Below are 19010 nucleotides of genomic sequence, written 5' to 3'. Positions count from 1 at the left end.
GTGTTTCCATGCAACTTGTGGTACATTTTTATAAAATCTGCATTTTTGTAAATATCTGTCCAGCTATGGGTGGATCATTTGATTGTGTCAGTTTATAATTTGAGCTTTATTTTACTCCAAATGTGGAAAAGAAACCACCCTTATTGTATAGTTGCCCGTTTATCGTTTGTCATCATAGAAATTCCCTCTATTTTTGAGGAGAATTTCCAGTCACTGTCACTGCTGTCCTTCCTGCAACATGAAGACTCCACCAGGATTGGTGTAGATGAGTCGGTATTTGGCACATTCAACACTGTAAATACTGTAGGATCGAAGCTGGCATGGCTTCTTGTAACTCAGCTGATGCCACAGCTGACGAGGCATTATGGATGTGTTAGTGTGTGTGTGTGTGCCTGGACACCTGCCAGACGGCTAACCACATCACAGAAAGACATTTGCCTGCAAGTTAAAAAGCATCATCTTACAAAGGAGTGGAAAAGCACTGTGTGTGTATGTGTCTGTATGTGTGCGTGTGTGTGTAAGAGAGAGAGACAGAGAGAGAGAGAGAGCGAGAGAGAGACAGTTTACATGATTCCCTTCAAGATGGCCATGGCCTTTAGGCAGTAAAAGTCACTCAAAATCTACTCAAGATTTAATTAAATAAAACATTCATTCAAGTCAAAAGTTGAATGTAAATAACGAAGTTAAGCAGAGAAACTGCTCTGTTCACAACCCCATGACATTCTGCACCTAATGTTAACGTTCATAATTAAACTAGGTCTCCCTCTCGTGGTAAATTTCAGAATTAACTTTGCCGGGCTTCATTTACAAGCACTGAAAAACTATAAAAAGCATTAAAATGTTCAAATATACGACAAATTTGTATATAAATATTATACATTTTAAAATATTTACTTCAATACATAATGATAACAAATCATTAAATAACAAATATATATTTCGATTGAACCATGCCAAGTCATTTCATGTGTAATATCAAATTAAAAACCCAGACACCATTTTATTTGGCTGATGATGCCAAATATGGGCTCGTACACTAGTGCATATACACTGCCCACATGTGGGTAACCCAACAGATGTGGAACTCAGTAAACTGGGCCTTCACAAAAACATCATTGTCAGTGATTTATTAAAGAAATTGAGGTTGGGGAAAAAAAGAAAATCCAGCTATAAAGTAGTTCCAGTGTTTGTTTGTTTTTAAATCCAGCTTTTGTGTGCATTAACGTTTTCATTACAACTGACTGCTATTCTACATACACTGAAAAATACGTCCCTACTGCAAAACTCTTAGCTAAAAAACTAATGGTCAGTTTGTTGATATAAAATGAAACACATATATGAAACTGTCCAGGAAAAATACACCATCATATTTAAAAAACAAGAGATTAAAATCAATAAAACAACTATGATATAATCTGAGGTCAGTGCTCTGTTAATGGTGACATCGCTAAAGATCATGCAGCTTAAATATGGTTTGTGTCAACAGCATATTGAACTTCCTTGACAGTGCTATGGCTTCAGTGTGAGATAGATATGGAGCTGCCAAAGAGAAGGGGAAAATTACAGACCAATAAAGGTTTCATAGACATAAGAATGATAGAAGGAAAATGACGCAAACTGAATTTTACATTAAAAAAAAAACAAACAAACAAAAACGCTACTCTATGCCCTTTTTTCACTTCATAAAATCAGAGGATAAATATCAAACATTTAAACAGTTCCTCCACAGGAACAGAATGTGGAGTGGGGCTAAAACACAACCACTGCTCGAGCTGGCTCTAACCGCCCTCCCTTTCTTTTTTATCTGGCAGCAGCTGAAACACACAAGCACAAGAGAGGCAACAGATGAAACCAAACAAGGATAAAAGAATAATGAAAAAAATTATTTGACCTGATCAGAGCCTAAAGATGTAATATAACTACGGTATGATCTTATTTTACAGTGTAAAACCATTATACCACTATTATTTTGAATTAATTTTAACAAATGTTTTGTGTAAAATAACTTTTTAAATCTCCTATTTTTTCTGTTAACATTCATTTCTAATGGGGGAACAAACAAGGATTATTTTAAAGCTACAATGCAGAGAAATCTGCAACAATACAAACACCTTTTTTTTCCCTCAGTCAAATTCCTACAGCATGACTACACTTCCCTGGGAAGCTCCTAGCCAGTTCATCCAGGCCTGACTTTATGAGGGAAGGAAGGTGAAAAAGCTAAATGTCCAAATTTCTTTCAAGGGTGGAGTCAACAGTTACAGGGGTTGTTACGGAACCATGTATGACACATGCATGTGTCTGCAGTGTCTGGTCCATGCTGACATTTAAAGGCAAAACAATAGCTGTCCTAAATAATCACTGTTTATGCTAGGAAGTCACTATCTTTCCAGCCCTGCTGTTGGGTTCAGGGCGGAGGGCCCAAATCACAGGAAACACCTTCTGTTGCCCGCCGAAAGCTCGAGCTGCACAATGAGATATTAAAAGCCTGCTGCTTCCCACAAGTCCCAGCAAATAGTTTTCCAGAGAACCAGCTTCACTTAGTGAAGGAATGGTATACAAACAGAATCAACCTGGAAACAGATAGAAGGGCAGCTCACCATTGCCATCTCCACCCGATGACTTCACCCCTAGGAGCAGGACACCGTCTTTGGTGCTTTCAGGTCTGCTCTGGAAAGATGCACTGTAGTAAAAAGAAAACATGGACAATTTATTTGTTAAGACACTGCAGTATAATAAAACAAGTTTGTAATGACGCGGTATTAACTTACTTCTCAGTTCCAGTGTCAATAGTTTCTGTTGGATACGATAAGAAACAAGATTCAGTAATACTTAATTCTACTACTGTAGTTCTCGATTACAGGTTGCTACATACTGTATGTAATTAATACATGTATTTTGCATCAGTCTGTGTATTTGCAAACAGCAACATATTGAGGTAGAAGTAAATAAAAGCTGTGACTGAGACATATGTAACAGAAAAATACATGTATAAAATATAAGTAAAAAAATTCAATATGATAAAAATGTAAAATACATGGTGAAAAACCAATAGATTTAAGTATGTATATCTTTACACGTACATATACACATACGTGTATATGTATACGCAAGAACGTTATATAGCAGAATCAACATCTAAATTGCACACAACATAAGAGACGGCATTCAAATATATTCACACTATAAATATATATGTATATATACACCTATTAATAAATAATTTTATGAAGATGTGTAAATGTTTTGAGCTTGTTGTATTTAATTTTTCTGTGCATGTGCTCTTCATGAATCATTCTGTGACTCCTACCCATGTGATCGTGGATTTTCTTGCTTCTGAATTTGAGGACGATGGCGACAGCAGCTCCGATCAGGAAGACGAGCAGCAGAATCCACCATAGCCTTTTGTCTGTGACAGGGATGAGATCTACATCAACACGTCCATTTTAACTGACAGGTCAAAAAGTAAACCTGAAAACTGAATAAAGGTCAAAGGATACAGCAGTCACAGCCAACACACCACTCTGGGTTTGAATCTGAAAAGTTATTTTTCTCTGTATGTCAAATGTTTTAGCAGTATTCCCAATTCTGCTTTAGTAAATCTAACCTGATTGGGCAACTGCAGTTTTTTCACTCCCCTTTTGAGAACCTGTAAAACAGAATGAGGAAAATGAACAACAACTTCATTTACACAATTGCATTACACATTTCTTCCAACACATCAGTATATCAGGTGATGGTAAGTCATATCTTACCAGCATCTTCATCTTCAGCATTTATGGACACATTTCCTGCAATAGATTCGTCATCAATTAGCATAAAGCAAATGAATTAACCCTTTATCAGACAAATATGAGTTGTGTACCTTACCTGGGGAGGAAGTACTCGTTTCTGTAGTCAGGGGGGTAAATACATATAATTAAAAATAGAAATGATGTGTAGTATTTTAATGAGAAAGTATTCTGATTTTGAACACACCTTTATTTGTTTTTACATCGCTGGTTTTGTCATGGTATCCTGTCAGAATTATAGACAGACAGCACATGTAAAACGTAGAAGTAACCCCCCCCTCCCCACATAATTCCATGAGGTTTTACAAACTGTTACCTGACTGAGTCGCAGCTGCATTTGTAATTTTGTCATTGCTGAGAGTTGTCATTTGATCAGTTTTCACTGAAAAACACATTCGAAAAAACTCAAATCAAATGAAAGATAAATTTGGTGAGCATTGTTGCAGCAGTGCTGAAAGTACAACAAGGACATTTTTAAAATGTTCTACTTAAAATATGACAAACTGTTGTTGTCTCTTTTGTTTAAACATAAGTGCTGTCATACCTGGGTGAGTGGGAGTCTGGGTGTTGGGATCTCTAGGGGAGTCTGTAGTCTGGTTGTGCCTGTGAGAAGATCCGGGCTCCTCTGCTACAGATTTAAAAAAAAAAAAACATTGTTATCATTACTACTGTTGATTAAAAAACTGTTAGCAAAGTCAATCTTTAGATGTTAATACAAATACAGTATGTATTCAACTGAAAAGACATCTCACTCTGTGGTGATGTGTGAGGAACAGATGGAGTTACAGTGGTCACAGATGGTGCTGCAGCTGGATCTGAAGTTGGCTTCAGGGAGGTGGCTGGAGGTTGCCATGGAAAACAAAAAGACAAAAATTAAAATAAAGAAAGAAAAACAAAGTGTGCTCATCATCTTATTTTTTACCTGTTATGATTTCTGATGGGGAGGTCATTGTGTTTTTTTCCATTGGTTTTGGTGAATCTGTAAAAACAGAAATCCTGTGGTTAGGTAACTACTTGTAAAAAGGACATTGAATAAAGGAAGGAAAGTGAACTACTGGTCATTGTGACACGGCACACCACTGAACACAACCAAATGTGACCTCTGGTTTTTAACCCATCACCACAGTGAACAGTGGGCAGCTTTATGAGTGTGTGGGGACAGTGTCATGCTCAGAGCACCTCAGTGGTAACTTGGCAGAAAAAAGCACCAAACTTGAATTATGTATAATTTAAAAAAATGATTCATTCTATTTTTCTGTGTATAGTTTTCATGCAGGCCCTACCACAGCATTATATTGATATTACACCAACTTTTTTCTGTTTTTAAAGTTGATGCTTTTTTTTCTTGTGTCCTTATGAACCCAGCAGAGGACAGCAAGTAAATTATTTCAGTTCCTTGTCTAAGAATTATTAGCACAAAAAGCTAAAAAAGCTTTGAATACTTATTTAATATCCTAACCGACAGATTGGGTTGGTCTGGGTGAGATTAGTTTGGATTAATCTAAACTTATCAATTACATAAGATTAGATCAGACTTTATTGACCAAACACTAGGGGAATTAACATGTTGCAATGACAGAAAAGTAAGACTAGAATACCAAGGTAGAATAGACAACAAATAAAATAAAAAATAAAAAATATAAAACACCATAAATTATTAAAATCTCAGATTTTACTTATTATTGTATGTATTGTCAAGTATTGCACAGTAGAAAATAAGCACTTTTTTATATTGTCTATAGGTTTGCTTTCTCCCATTATTATATCTCCCAGATATTTAAGCAAAGCAAAACTAAATCAAGGCAGTAAACCCTCACTGTGTCAGGCCGAAGTACAACAACTGACTGATGTGTTTTCTAGGAACAAACACCTGCGTCCGTTTGAGCTTTTGTGTGTGTCAGGAGGAGACGCTTCCTCCCCCAGATTCTCTATTTATCTTCTGCAGACTCCCTATATTTGTATGATTTCTGTTTGGCACAGCTTTAATGTCCGGTGTCTCAGACAAATTCCTGCCTACAGTCAAACTGTCAGTCTGAGGAACCTGGAGTACAATTGTGGTGTTAGCAACAGCAGCAGTGTTAGTAACAGCAATGTCGCTGAGGTGGATATCCTCTGTTAGCAGCATTGATTGGTAATGCAAAGCTGTATCCTGTCCCACGCACACACTATTGTGTGTGATTGTGCCCCCTGCCCTGTGCAGACAAATTTCCTGTCTTCACACTTGTCAGGCTAAGGTTCTTTCTCAAATGTATGTACTGTGTTTGTGTACATACATATATATATATATACACTGTATATATACATACATACATATATATATATATATATATATATATATAGATTGCCTATAACATGAAACATACTGTATATGTGAAATATAAATGTATAATATAAAATGTATAGTATTTCATTCCATCATTTGTTTTACTGTATGTGGTACTAAATCGGTATTTAATCACAGGGGAAGTTACAAATTTTGAAACAGGTCCAAGTCAAGACTCTTGGATTTTAGAGCAAATATCATCTTACTTAGATTAAGGTCTAAAACTAGAGTGAAGATGGTAAAAGAGAAGGTGGAGGAGGAAGCACATTCCCAAGAGGAACTGCACACTAGGTTTAAGTATTTGATTCTAGACTTCAGACCTACAATTGACATCTCAAATTTTACATCAGCCCTTGAGTGGGAAGTGGTTCTTCTAACCAAAAGGTATGTGTGGCAAAGCAGCAAATACTGTATGTGCTGTTTGAGGAAATAGGTGTGATGGGTAAACTGGACAAACCAATATAAATACAAACAAGAATTAACACAAAGCACAAAATAGGACAAATGATGGTGACGGAGAAATGACTGCTTTTGTTATGGATTGATGGATTATCATGGATTTCTTTTTCAAAAGCAAAAGTAGCGTACTGCAGGGGTCTATGTTGCATTTTGGTCTGCAAAGGTTGACGGCTCCAAATATGTGTGTCACTATATTAAAAAGCTTACAGACATTGTTTTAAGAGAAAAATCAGATTCATATTATTTTTTCCCCCCAAAGCAGGTTTTTGTTCTTTGCTGGTAGATAAATGGTTGCTTTACTTCCTGTCCTCACCTGAAGTGGTTTGGGTCGAAGCCATCCCTGTGGTTGATGCTATTAAAGTATCTGATGAAACTGTGAAAACAAAATCACAAATAAAGCTTATACAAATGCCAGTTAAGGTGGCTTCAGCCATTGAAATAAATAAATAAAAATACATTTGTACTATATTGATGATATATAAATCCCCAAATATTGCCACATGCTTGGCTGAGTTCCTTGTGGTTGGTCTGGGAATCAAACCAAGGACTCTCTGCTCTCTGCTTCCGAGGCAGGCATGCTAACCGCTACACCAGTGGTTCTCAAACTTTTTCTCCGCTGTACCACCTGAGAAAACATTGATCTCTCTGAGTACCACCATGATGACCAACATTAGAATACAGCAGCAGAGGCCTTCACTGTTAGCTTCCACCACAGGAGAGATGTTTACAAAGAGGTTTAGAAAGATGTTTATGTTTAAATGTTGTATTAATTGGTATGTTTCAGATTTATTCAATTAAAAATATAAATGTGAAAATATATGAATTTTCCCCACGTACCACTGGTGGTACGCATACCACAGTCTGAGAACCACTGTGCTATACTATGGAACCGACGATGGTAGAGTTAAGTGTTATACTGTATATTTCGTAATATATAAGCCATGTATTTTGTATGTACTGGTGTCCACTATCAGCAGCTCAGCAGAAGGTGTTTACATCAGACGTTTAAATGCTGACAAATTATTTGTTGTCAACTGGGACATTCAAGTCTCAGGACTATACTCTGCAGTCTCTGTGAGAGGGGGTGCAGTTTTGGTTTCCACTCACTATCTGCTGCCAGATCACCTATCTGCCCCGGGCAGGGCAGTTAGTTACAAGTTCTCCAAACTTATATGAGAGAAAGACAAGCAAATCAGGAGAGAATCTCCTGGATCGGCTGAGGGGTAGATCTGTGCCTAATATTTTGTCCTGTTCATATTGTTTTGTTTTTTTTCTCAGGTGTGAATGAATGCGAGTAAACTCTGTAACTGTGACATCTCTGAGGTCATCTTCAAAGTATTTGGCCGGGACAGTGATTGTTATCTTCGCACATAACAACACCAAACAAAATACATGAGACAAAACACAAGATGGCAGTGAAGATCAAGCAATCGGAGCAAAATTAAACCAGGAAAATTAAAGAAAAAACAAAAGTGTTTTAAATGAGAAATAAAAAAACCCAGATTTTTTTTAACTCATGTGAAATCCCTAAAATTGTCCTTAAGATTAAAAGTAGTTAAAAGTAATAAATAATAATAAGTAATAAAATCTTGTCTTTATCCATGTTATTGGAGAGGTTTTTATTTAAGTATATCATGCACACTTAGAAAGGTCACAGCAAGATAATAGATTAGAATTATAACAGATTATTTGATATTGTTTCACAAATTCATTTTAACTTCGATGAATTAAATGTTTTTGTTTTTTTAAAAAACAACTGAATATCTTAGTTTGTTAAGCAACACTTCTTTGTAAATGACAATTGTTATTAGATCAATGCCGAATTTTCTTCTTTCCATTTACAATACACAAATGTCATTCATGTTTTTTTTTAATTAAAGGTTTTAAGTCAATTGGAAAGAGTTGCTTCTGCTAAAGATTCAACTAAGTCCCTGATAGAAGGATAAAAACTTCATTTCCAACACAAAATAGTTTGAAATGTTTTCCTACCTCTTGTGAGGATGTGGACAGCTGTGAGCAGTAGGAGCACGAGAATCCTGGTGGTCTTCATGATGGTTCTGCTGCTTGACTTCAGACTGTGTGAACAACAGAGAGGTCCAAGCCTTGGCTGCTCCGCTGATACTTATTTTGGCACAACCTTTAGAAAAAACAGGAGGAAATACACTGGTTTTCCTCTCTGCCGTGTTTGAATGCAACTCCCGTCACTTATTTTTTCCTGCTCTGACACACGTGGGCAGGAGGGAGGAGGCAGGGAGTGGACCACAGACAGTGTAAAAACAATTTCATTTGTGATCGCAGAGTAAATGGAGAGAGTAAACAAATATGAAAAAGTCAGTAAACTAACAAGATGTTGAAGAAAGAGGTTTGAGAGTTTCGTGAGATTTTTTTTTCAGTAGTATTACTTTCCAATGTGGCAAACTAATGAAGCCAAATTAATAACAAAGTGGATTGGAGGTGTACAGCTCCATAGGGGGTGATGTTACAGTATAATATGCTGGACAGTTCAGCATCATAATTGCCTGTGGCTATTACTAACCATTGTCTCAGTCATGTCTGTCACATGGTGTACCTATTACATCAGTGGACTCCAGATTACAAGTCTCCAAAACAAGATGTATCACCTTTTTTAATTAAAAAAAACACAATAACAACACACAAAAACATTTTCAAAATGTTAATTATATTCCAGTAAATTCTGCCCACTACTGTTTAGTGTAGTGCAGATCTAATCATATTATAATATAAGTATTTACAGTTCAATGCTATCCTCTGTTCCAAACGTGTCAAACCCAAGGCCTGGGGGCCAAATGCGGCCCACTAAGCTGTTTTGTGTGGCCCGCGGCAGCTTAAAAAGCATTTAGTAAAGTTCATGCAGCAGAGTTTCTTAACCTGAGAAATTAAATGTTTTTATAATAAATCAAATAATAATCATTTGCAGAAACATGAATTAGTCTGTTATGGAGTAGTTACATCTATACCAGCAGTCCCCAACCTTTTTTGTTCCAAGGACTGGTCATCCAGTTCCACCCATTACTACAGTCTGTTACCAAGGTGCTGAGAATTGAAGGAAAATAAAACATCTTGTATACTTAATTCTGTTTGTATTAGAGTCCGAATGACACAATTTTAAAATATTGCCATATTATCTTAAATAAAGAAAGTAAATGAATTTAACTGGACTTTCTTTGAATGAAGTAAATTAGTAAAAATTAAGTACATTTTTTAACTGTGTCCCACTACGGCCAAATGACCTATGGATCGATACTGGTCCGCGGACCAGGGGTTGGGGACCCCTGATCTATACAGTCTTCCATTTACAACTGGCCCTTCAAGGGGAACTGTATTGATGATGTGGCCCCCAGTGAATATGAGTTTGACACCCCTGGTGTAGTCTTTCAGTAAGTCATGTTTTTTGTCTTGTTTTTCATGAGGTCAGGGTTTATTTTTGTTGATGTTGAAGTCATGTTTTCATTGTGTTTAATCACAGTCACTGAAAACAAAGACAGGGAAAAGCTGAGTGCAAGTTTGAAACGTTTACATTATTTTGTCTCAAAAGATGGTGTTTTTAGTCACTGTTTATGAATGTTTAGCTGTTCAATTTAGCTGAAAGGTACTGCTTTGTTTTCAGTTTAAACTGTTGGAACGAATTTCTTTAATAAAAAGAAAAAGTTGAAAATGCATTTTTAAATGATCTTTGTGACATAGAAGACCCTGCAATTTATGGAATTAATATAAAGAAATAACTTTATATGCTGTGTTGGGCACGTAACTAATAAGTTATAGTTACGTCTCTCAAAAAGAAAGGGAGTTTGTAACTGCATTATTATATTATAAAAGTAACTAGTTACGAGGGAAAGTAAATATTGTTTTTGTTTTTTTAGTATAAGTTTAAACGGGTTTCTTTTTCTAAACAGGTTTGACAAGCCAAAACTGCAAAGACAGGTACTTATACAGGATTTTCAAAATATTTATATCACCTCAACAGACCACAGCTGGTAGAGCCAAGGTGCCTCTATGTGAAGTATTTTCTACATAAGAACAATACAGGTTAACAATATAAACTGCTTTTAACTCTCTGTAAATACTGTACTGTTCAAGCATTTTCTGCTATCATCGTCAACAAGGTAAACAACGTGTTTGTTTGTTTTTTTTAAATTACAGTTGCTCATAACGGAAGTGGACAAACACGTCCCCCCGGAACATAATGCACACTTTACACGTCCATTCTTTCCTTTTACCTCTGACTGAAGTAGGGCCTGTATTTCCATTTTGAAAACGGCAGCTTTCCCTCCTGACTCGCTATTTCAGCGGTTTACCTCTGATAATTTAGGTATGTAATGTCAGCTGCGTGCTCGAATGATTTGTTGTAAGAACTGCGTCTGATTGGCTTACCACGAAAGCTTACTCTGCCAATCATAATCAATTATGCGGTTGTCTCGTCCCTTCCTTCTTCCTCACCAAATAACAGCGCTCCTGTGGCTGAAAGTCAAGTGGAAACAGCATCAATGAGCAGCTTAAGTTTATGATTCGACCCATTTGATGTCGGTGATATCGTTGTAACGATGGAAATAGTAAGTAGTTAGATGAACCGTTACGGAAAAAAATAACGTTAGTAACGCCGTTTATTTTACGCCGTTAGTCCCATCACTGTATATATGTGTGCAAATATTTTTTAAATAAATAAACAAGTTCTATTCATCGTGTTGTTTTTACAGTCAATAAAAAAAACTGAATTTATAATACTGATTTATATCCGTCAATTTACAGTTTATTTCTTCATATTGGGTAAACCTGATGAGATGCCTCAGGTCAGTTGTTCAGTTGTGCTCCACTAGATGGCAGAGTTACTTAAAAAAAGCCTGAATAAAAAAGCCATCGTCTATTCCACATTTAACAACTCTTTTGAATAATATATATCGAATATGTAAAATACACTGCCATTAATTAATCAATCAATTTGACCTTTTTCTGTTCTTAAAATGAACTGTATCTGATTTTCTTTACTTGAGAATCTTCCCCTGAGAAGATCGTTTTTGTAAAAACTTCCTCATTATCTGAAGGTTACATAAAATAAACAAATAAGGCTAACACATGTTGAATTTTGGTGAAAACAGGAAGTCGTGGAGCTTCCTTTCTCATACACACAGGCAAATTTGCACAGTCTTGGCTGTTGAATCAAAGAAGTTAGTGAGGCTGAGGAGGAGGAAACACCTTTGCAGAGGAAACAGTTTCCCATCCACATGAACGACCAGTAGCAATGTTGTGTGGGCTCTCTCCAGAGCTGAGAGTGCAATATTGTGACTCCATTGTCCAGTGTGTTGCAGAGTCCCTGTAGGTTTATGAGTCATTTGTAAATGTTAGCAGGTTTCCTGCAAGAAATTGCCCTGTGTTGGGTATGTTTATAATGTATATTTTTGTCATTTCTTTTTCATGTGGACGCCATCACCTTATGTAATGATTTGCAGGATGTCAACTCTAAGACTTTCTTTCTGTCGTGTGCACACTGTCGTCAGGAGCACGCACACTCACTCTCAGTGCTCACTCGCTTTAACTCCCGGAGTAGCGCTACAAAATGCCGGGGCTTTGACTTCCAGGGGATTTGGTGTGACACCTTAATTGCAATTACATTCAATTCTGCAACACCAATTCAATGAGCAGTTACATCATATGTCACAAAGTTTTATTTTTTTACATTATATAAATTAAGTGACAAGTTAACTGTTATACCACAGATTTACCATCACATGATGATGTAGTTTTGGAACATGTCCAGTATCTAAATCATGTCCGGCATCTAAATCAATTCAAAATAGTTTAATAGTCAATTATACACCACACATGAATAACTGGCCTTGGTTCAAGTTGAAATTCATGCACATTTTATTGAACAGTTATATAAAATACTTTTCATAGTTGCAAGTGCATGCCTCATCTGCCAACAGTTCTGAAGTTAAATTACAAAAGCAAGGCTTCATGTCGTGTAGTGAATTACTCGGGCACTTAAGCAGTTCTTAAAAAAGATCGACATATGTTTTTGTTTCATCTTAAAGTATTGAGCAGTATCAAACCTAAAACTGATATACAAAGCAGAGTTCCAAATATTTTAATAATAATAATAATAATAATAATAATAATAATCATAGTAATCATAGTCAAATTACACGTCCTGTGGCACATTACCAAAACAAAACAAAAACCCATTGTTTACCTGTTATATGACACAAACAGCTAATCATGCATTTTTGAGTTCCACATGTAACCACACACCTCACAAGAATTGTCAAACATGCGTAATTGGACTGTGTGCACTGACAAGCGCAGGTTAAAAATATGATTTCTCATTCATCATAGATCAATAAATGCTTCAATTACAAAAAAAAAAAAAAAGTTGAAGGCGTAAAGCATCATGGTGTTAATTGAAAGTATGCAGGTATACGTTTCCAGTATATATTCACTAAAGCGCAATATATTTCAAAACAGGCCTCCACAGCCAAGGTTTTAAGATTTTCTATTTCCTTTGTCGGATTTTTATAAAACATGCATAGGCAGACACTTGTAAGTTTATTGTAATCTTTTTTTTTCTTTACACAATATAGGTTCTCTATTTTTTAACTTTGTTCGCAATACTTAAAAAGAGGAAAATTAACACTCAATTCCAGCAAGCCACGATACATCTGCCCCCCTGCCCCTCTGATAGAGACAAAAAAATAAACATATTTGCAAATGATAGATAGGTAAATGTAAATTCCAGTTATGAAACTCAAGAAAATAGTTATTCATTACCGAGTTATTTAGCCGTTATACAGAAAAAAAATCAGGTCAAAGCACACACCAAATGAACCTGAGGTAAGCATAATATGTACAAAACCATAAAACGTTCCATTATTTGGCATTTCGACAACATTGCAACATTCTTTTTAAGACTGCCTAATTAAATTCAGAGCTTTTTTTTATAAGAGTAGCAAAAAAAAGTTATCAATAAATAGTCCTTATTTAGTTTGTACACCCTTATATGTTAAAAACATGATCTCATGTTCTGTCCTTTTTCTTTTAGTGCTGTATTTTTGTAAACGTACAATAGTTAGTAAGAAGTTACGTGACTTTCCATTTCGGTGTGAATGAGCAAGGGTCTTCTGAGGAAAAAAGGGAAATTAAATCACCTTTAGAATCCATCTCTCTCTCTCTCTCCTTCCCTTTCCTTGCAGCAGACTGTGATGTGGCACGGCCTCAGACACACTAAAGGCATGAGCCGCAGAAATGTGAACCGGCAATAACTTAGCAGATTTGACTATGAACTAATATTTGAAGGCATAACCACAGACGAGCAAAGTGAGATGTGTCCCTCCCCCCCAACAGTGTGAGCCACAGATGCCTCCCAACTCCACATTACAACCCTCTCCACTCCTTCACCCTTTGCCCCTATTCTGCTGTGGTGGGCCGAGATGAGGCAGGGGGCGGGGCCCAGCTTACAACTGCTGCCGGCCTTCACTGAATGTTGCTGCCACTGCTGGTGCTTCCCTTGGCATCCGTGCCGTTGGTCTCCGAGGACAGGGCCTTGTTGAGGGAGTTGAGGCTGGCGTCAGAGGGCAGCGCATCTCGCCGCGGCGGCATCCTCTCATTAATGCGGTCCAAGCCCTTTGCCTCCTCAAAGCTGGTGATCTTATGCTGAGGTGAGAAGCCCTTGATGGCTGTCGAGAGGAGATGGAAACAGGTGAAAAGAACGGATATAATTTAGGAGTGATATTGGATTGGGAGAAACTAGACAAAAACAAAAGAATGGGGGTGGGGAGGGGTCACACCTGCTCACATCCATCCACACATTAGTCTGTTTAACACTAACTACTGTGTAGACACTGAGAAAACAGAGAGAGATCCTGAGAGGCTGCACAGCTAGTTATTGATAAAGGTTTAAAAGGCAAAATTGATGGACACTATGGATAAATGTTTGATGCTGATCCATATAAGCCTTGCTATAGATGAATAATTGAACACTTGTGATTGTTAACAGCTGCTATTAGATGAGAAGATCAATTCCACTGCCCTCTTTGGAAGTGCAAATACAAACTACAATCTGTACATCCACTGTTAGCAGTTAGCTTCTTATCTGTCTAGACGTCATGGAGTTTCCTGTGCTTCATACAAGTCTGGTGGATGAAACTCACAATTATTATTAACATTATTATTATTATTATTATGATTATTATTATTATTATTATTATTATGACAACCCGTTTGACCATTCAGATACATTTATTCACAGTCTTTCCCCTTTCTCTTCTCTGTCCCTGTGGGGTTCTGAAGAACTTCCAGTTGTGGTTTGTAATTGTGGTCTTCGCTCACTTTTTAACAACTTGCATCAGAGTGGTATAAGGTAAAGGAGAACTACATTGATCTTCCCATTTAACAGTATGCAACAAAGTGAACAAGATTCTTTTGTTAAATAATACGATTTTCTGGTTTCAAAATAGATGGATAACTAACATAAACCACAGTTTATTGGTTAACAGAATGAAAAATCTTATCTTTCACCATTTCATGATTTAAGATCATGTAACATGACAGACAGAGAGATTTCATAATCAGACTAAGTCTATACAGGGCACTCCTGGCATCGGGGTCAACAGGTTTTCATTGTGCCATTAATTCATGATGTAATCACTGTGAAAAGGTGTAGATACCAGCAGTTACCAGTTTTTGTAGATCTATAAAAAATGCAAACGTGTGTAAGAATGTAGCTGACAGAAAAATAAAAAACTATACATCTGGACTTAGGCACTTGTGGAACACCTGAGGACCCCAAATATCCACAAAACCCCAACACATCACAGATTTAAATAACAAAAGGGAAGGAGGAGTAAGATCGTAGAGACACAGAGAGAGAGAGGGAGCAGGGGAGGAAAGAAAACACTGGAGTGGAGCTCACTGAGACATTCACTTCCACAGAATAGGACCATGTTGAGACTGAGCTCACGTACAAGGACACTACAAAGGGTACTTGGGGTGCCAACGACTTGTTTAGTCTGCTTGGAACATGCAGCAATTTGGGGTTTTCACTGGAGGTTATGAGGGGTGGAGGTCACAGTGGGATTCAGGCTACATCCACACGACAATGTTTTCATTTGGAAATGGCCTTTGTTTTAGGTTGAAAGGGTCTGTGACAATTTGTGCAGAGTGGTCACTCTGGTGCTGCATAAACAGAAAGCTGATTATCTTGGACTGACATTTTGTTTTCACTACCAATGTCCCTTTTAATACACTGCCACCTGCTGACCAGACCAGGCAAATGTCTATCTTGGTATTTCAATCTGTACATCCACTGTTAGCAGTTAGCTTCTTATCTGTCTAGACGTGATGGAGTTTCCTGTGCTATTTCAAAATCTTGAATGCTAAAGTAACAGTTGGCAACAGTTACAATAGTTTTTCCTCTACTTGAAGCTATCTGTGCTACGTAAATTATCTCCTGACTTCCCTTTGGTTAACTTTTAAGTTTTCTAGTTTTAGTTTTTTTTTTTCTAGTTTTCGAGAGTTATCTTCAGCTATTTTTAGAATCGGACATACATTTATGCTTTGTGTTGTTCTGCTTAACCTTCTCCCTGAGATAACATTTAAAAGTTTTTTGTCAAGTATTTAAGCAATGTTTGGCTAATATTTTTCTTTTTGGATTTGCAGTATGAGCCATATGCAAAGCCATATGCAAAATTGTACTTTTGGGGTATTTTCCTGTGGCCAGTTAAAATTGTACTTTTGGGGTATTTTCCTGAATTTAGTAAATATTTAGCTGTTTGGCTAAAATTGCTGTTTTTCTTAATTACCTTTTGAGTAAATTCCCAAACTAATTTCCTACTATATTCCTTCAACACGCAGATAATTGTATCCTTGTCATTTAATCAGACTGAGTTATAATATATTTTGCCACTTATCCAGAAGTACAAATGCTAAAGTGGCAACAACAATATTTACAAATGTCATTATTTAAAATTATTGTAAAGACATGGTAATGTGGATGTAGCCTTGTTTTTATAAATACAAACACTGTCAAATTACACCAAACTGAACAGTGAAATCATAGAGTGGAAAAATAGGTACTGTAGGTCATTGAAATAAAATCAGGTCAGAATGACTTCCTTTTACAGCATCTACATAAATGTACCGTTCCCAAAGAAAATCAATTTTCATATGGCCAAATGCTACAAATTTGTTACTTCCACCTTTCATAAAGGCTGCGATCTTGATGCTGATCAAAAACTGTGGTCGAAGAAAAGATGGCCGTTCACTATAACGTGAGGTGGGGACGGTGGTGTTTCACTTTTTGAGGACAAACTGAGTAATGTGACAAGGGGCATGGTGGGTGGCGTTGTTGTGTTGCTGCATAGCACAGGTCAGACACAGGTTATTAGCAGCTCACAGAAAAGAACACGACACAGCAGGGCCACAGAAGATCCACATGGAGAGAAGAAGCAGAGAGAAATGTATCGACACTACAATAGACTGTCCTCTATAAAGCTAAAGAGGAAGTATGGGACAATTTTTCCCCCACCTAAATAGCAGCTAGCACACTACTATTTAGCTCGCAGTTGAGATTGTTCTTGCGTTAAAGGTGTTGTCAGCTGGAATTTTTTTTGTTTGTTTGTTTTTTTTAAAGAATCCAATTTGGATTCTATTGTGGACCATTGTTGTACGATTTACATCTAGTTTCAATCACAGAACTGCAACAACAATACACAACTGCTTCAGTGGTTTTAAAGGGGACACATGATAAGAAGATTTCATAGCAAGGCATCACTGCTTTGTGTGAGGGCAGCGCGCTGTCCAAGGTAGGCTGAATGACTTCAACAACATCAGTGTTAAAACTGGTATTAAACCAAACACTGACATCTACATATACCTTGAAATAATGGATATGGCCAATTTATTATATGCAATCTGATTCTAAAGATAAGTGATTTTTATAAGGATATAAACAAGTACTAGTTGATAAGCTGAAGTGACTATGCACATGTCTGTCTACTTTATGGTTGACTTTATGAAATCACTCCAACTGTAACCTTTGAAATTTATATAGTACATGGTATAGTATGTCATTGTAAATCTGTATTTTATGAAACATTCTTAATTTTTAGAAATTTGAATCAATAAAAAATGTAGAAATCTACAATTGCAAGTACAATTTTGGAAAAATTTAGTAGTAATCTTTTTTTTGTAATACACATATTGTAGTGTTTGCTCTGCACTCACTCAAAATCACAGTATGTGATACTGAAATCTGTGCTCTGAAAACCAGTCCCCTTTAAAACGTGTGTGACCACATATTTTCCCTAATTACTTACTTCTTTTGCCCTCTGTTTTCTACACCTACACCACAATTTGTTAGCCCAAACACCCAACACACTCTATTCAAGCACCAGCAAGATGGATGAGAAAACCCAGTGGTGCCCCCTATCTATTGCTATGAGAAGCAACAGAAGAGGGCGGCCAGACCCATTTACCTTCGTCAGCCTCAATAGCTTCAATAGTAGCTGAAGAGAAGAAGAGGGGGGTTGCAAAACGAATGAGAGAGGTGAGCAGGAGAGTTCACTTTTGTCCCAGGATCAAGTCAATGAGCAGCAAAGACAGCAGCCAATGCTGACAACACAGGTTAATGTACCGTCTCCACATTATATGACAATGGACACATGGGTGTTAGCAGAGACAGGAAGAAGGAGGAGGTGAGGAGGAGGAGGAGGAGGAGAAATGAACCGTATTTGAACTTAGAGATGGTGACACATTTATGGCATGAAAACAAAACCAAAAACCTTATAAATATGATCTTTAACTTGTTAATAAATGAGATGAATTCTGCAGGAATGAACACAAACAGCAAACACATAATGACGAAGCTCAAATCAAATCTATCAATATACATAGATACAGTTTCAGTGTATGTCAGGGTGTGGCTTTTATAACATGAGGAAAAATGGAAACCTGAGGCAGTCGTCAGGGATAATAGAAAGCAATGTAACCACTGCACAAAGAAGCAACTGAAACGCTTTGATTTGATTCTTCTGACAGCAAAGGGAGAGAAGCCTGTTTTATCAAAATCACTTACCAGTTATATGTTATAACAGCTAATAACACTGGGCCATGAGGATGAGAAGACACATACACACACACGCACACATGAGAGTAACAATACTACAGAACAACATAGAGTAGAAGCACACTGATGTCTGTAACCATGGACTGGGGGCAATGTGATTCTACCAATGCTGCAACAGGAATCACTGAACATCACTCTGCCTTCACTGAGGTTCTCTCCAGTGTCAGCTGCTCCCACAGATTACTCTCTACCATCCATACACATGCCTGTTAATCCTCAGGACCGGGTGAATTAAAGTGAAGAAAGCACAAACTCTGAGCGACTAGTGGGGTTTTAGTTCCTGTGGAGGTAAATGTATATATAT

General features: G+C 37.0%; 2 protein-coding genes across 4 annotated transcripts in view; both read right to left on the bottom strand.

Moving 5' to 3' along the window:
* Positions 1–618: 618 nt before the first annotated feature.
* On the bottom strand, positions 619–10963 carry LOC103390254 (mucin-5AC-like). Its single transcript, XM_008326043.3, has 15 exons — positions 10809–10963; positions 8560–8707; positions 6884–6943; positions 4711–4767; positions 4541–4627; positions 4333–4416; positions 4105–4170; positions 3976–4014; positions 3868–3888; positions 3753–3788; positions 3605–3646; positions 3308–3406; positions 2769–2793; positions 2598–2680; positions 619–1814 (listed from the first exon to the last, which is right to left on the bottom strand). The coding sequence occupies exons 2-15, from the start codon at positions 8618–8620 to the stop codon at positions 1801–1803; spliced, it is 774 nt and encodes a 257-aa protein (XP_008324265.1). The 5' UTR covers positions 8621–8707; positions 10809–10963; the 3' UTR covers positions 619–1800.
* Positions 10964–12426: 1463 nt separating this feature from the next.
* The window catches only part of LOC103390268 (serine/threonine-protein phosphatase 2B catalytic subunit alpha isoform), a 62286-nt gene continuing 55702 nt past the window's right edge, over positions 12427–19010 (bottom strand). For 2 of the 3 annotated variants that reach the window (XM_017035766.2, XM_008326072.3), the window contains 2 exons: positions 18057–18086; positions 12427–14258 (listed from right to left, as the gene is read on the bottom strand). In XM_017035766.2, coding sequence (XP_016891255.1) covers positions 14056–14258; positions 18057–18086 — 233 coding nt within the window. In that variant the 3' untranslated portion in view covers positions 12427–14055. The remainder of the gene's footprint in view (positions 14259–18056; positions 18087–19010) is intronic. The other variant, XM_008326089.3, reaches the window with a different exon arrangement.

Source organism: Cynoglossus semilaevis, chromosome 1 (genome assembly GCF_000523025.1).
Source record: "Cynoglossus semilaevis isolate Cse_v1.0 chromosome 1, Cse_v1.0, whole genome shotgun sequence".
NCBI classification, from domain to species: Eukaryota; Metazoa; Chordata; class Actinopteri; order Pleuronectiformes; family Cynoglossidae; genus Cynoglossus; species Cynoglossus semilaevis.
This window is presented reverse-complemented; position numbering and strand designations above follow the sequence as displayed.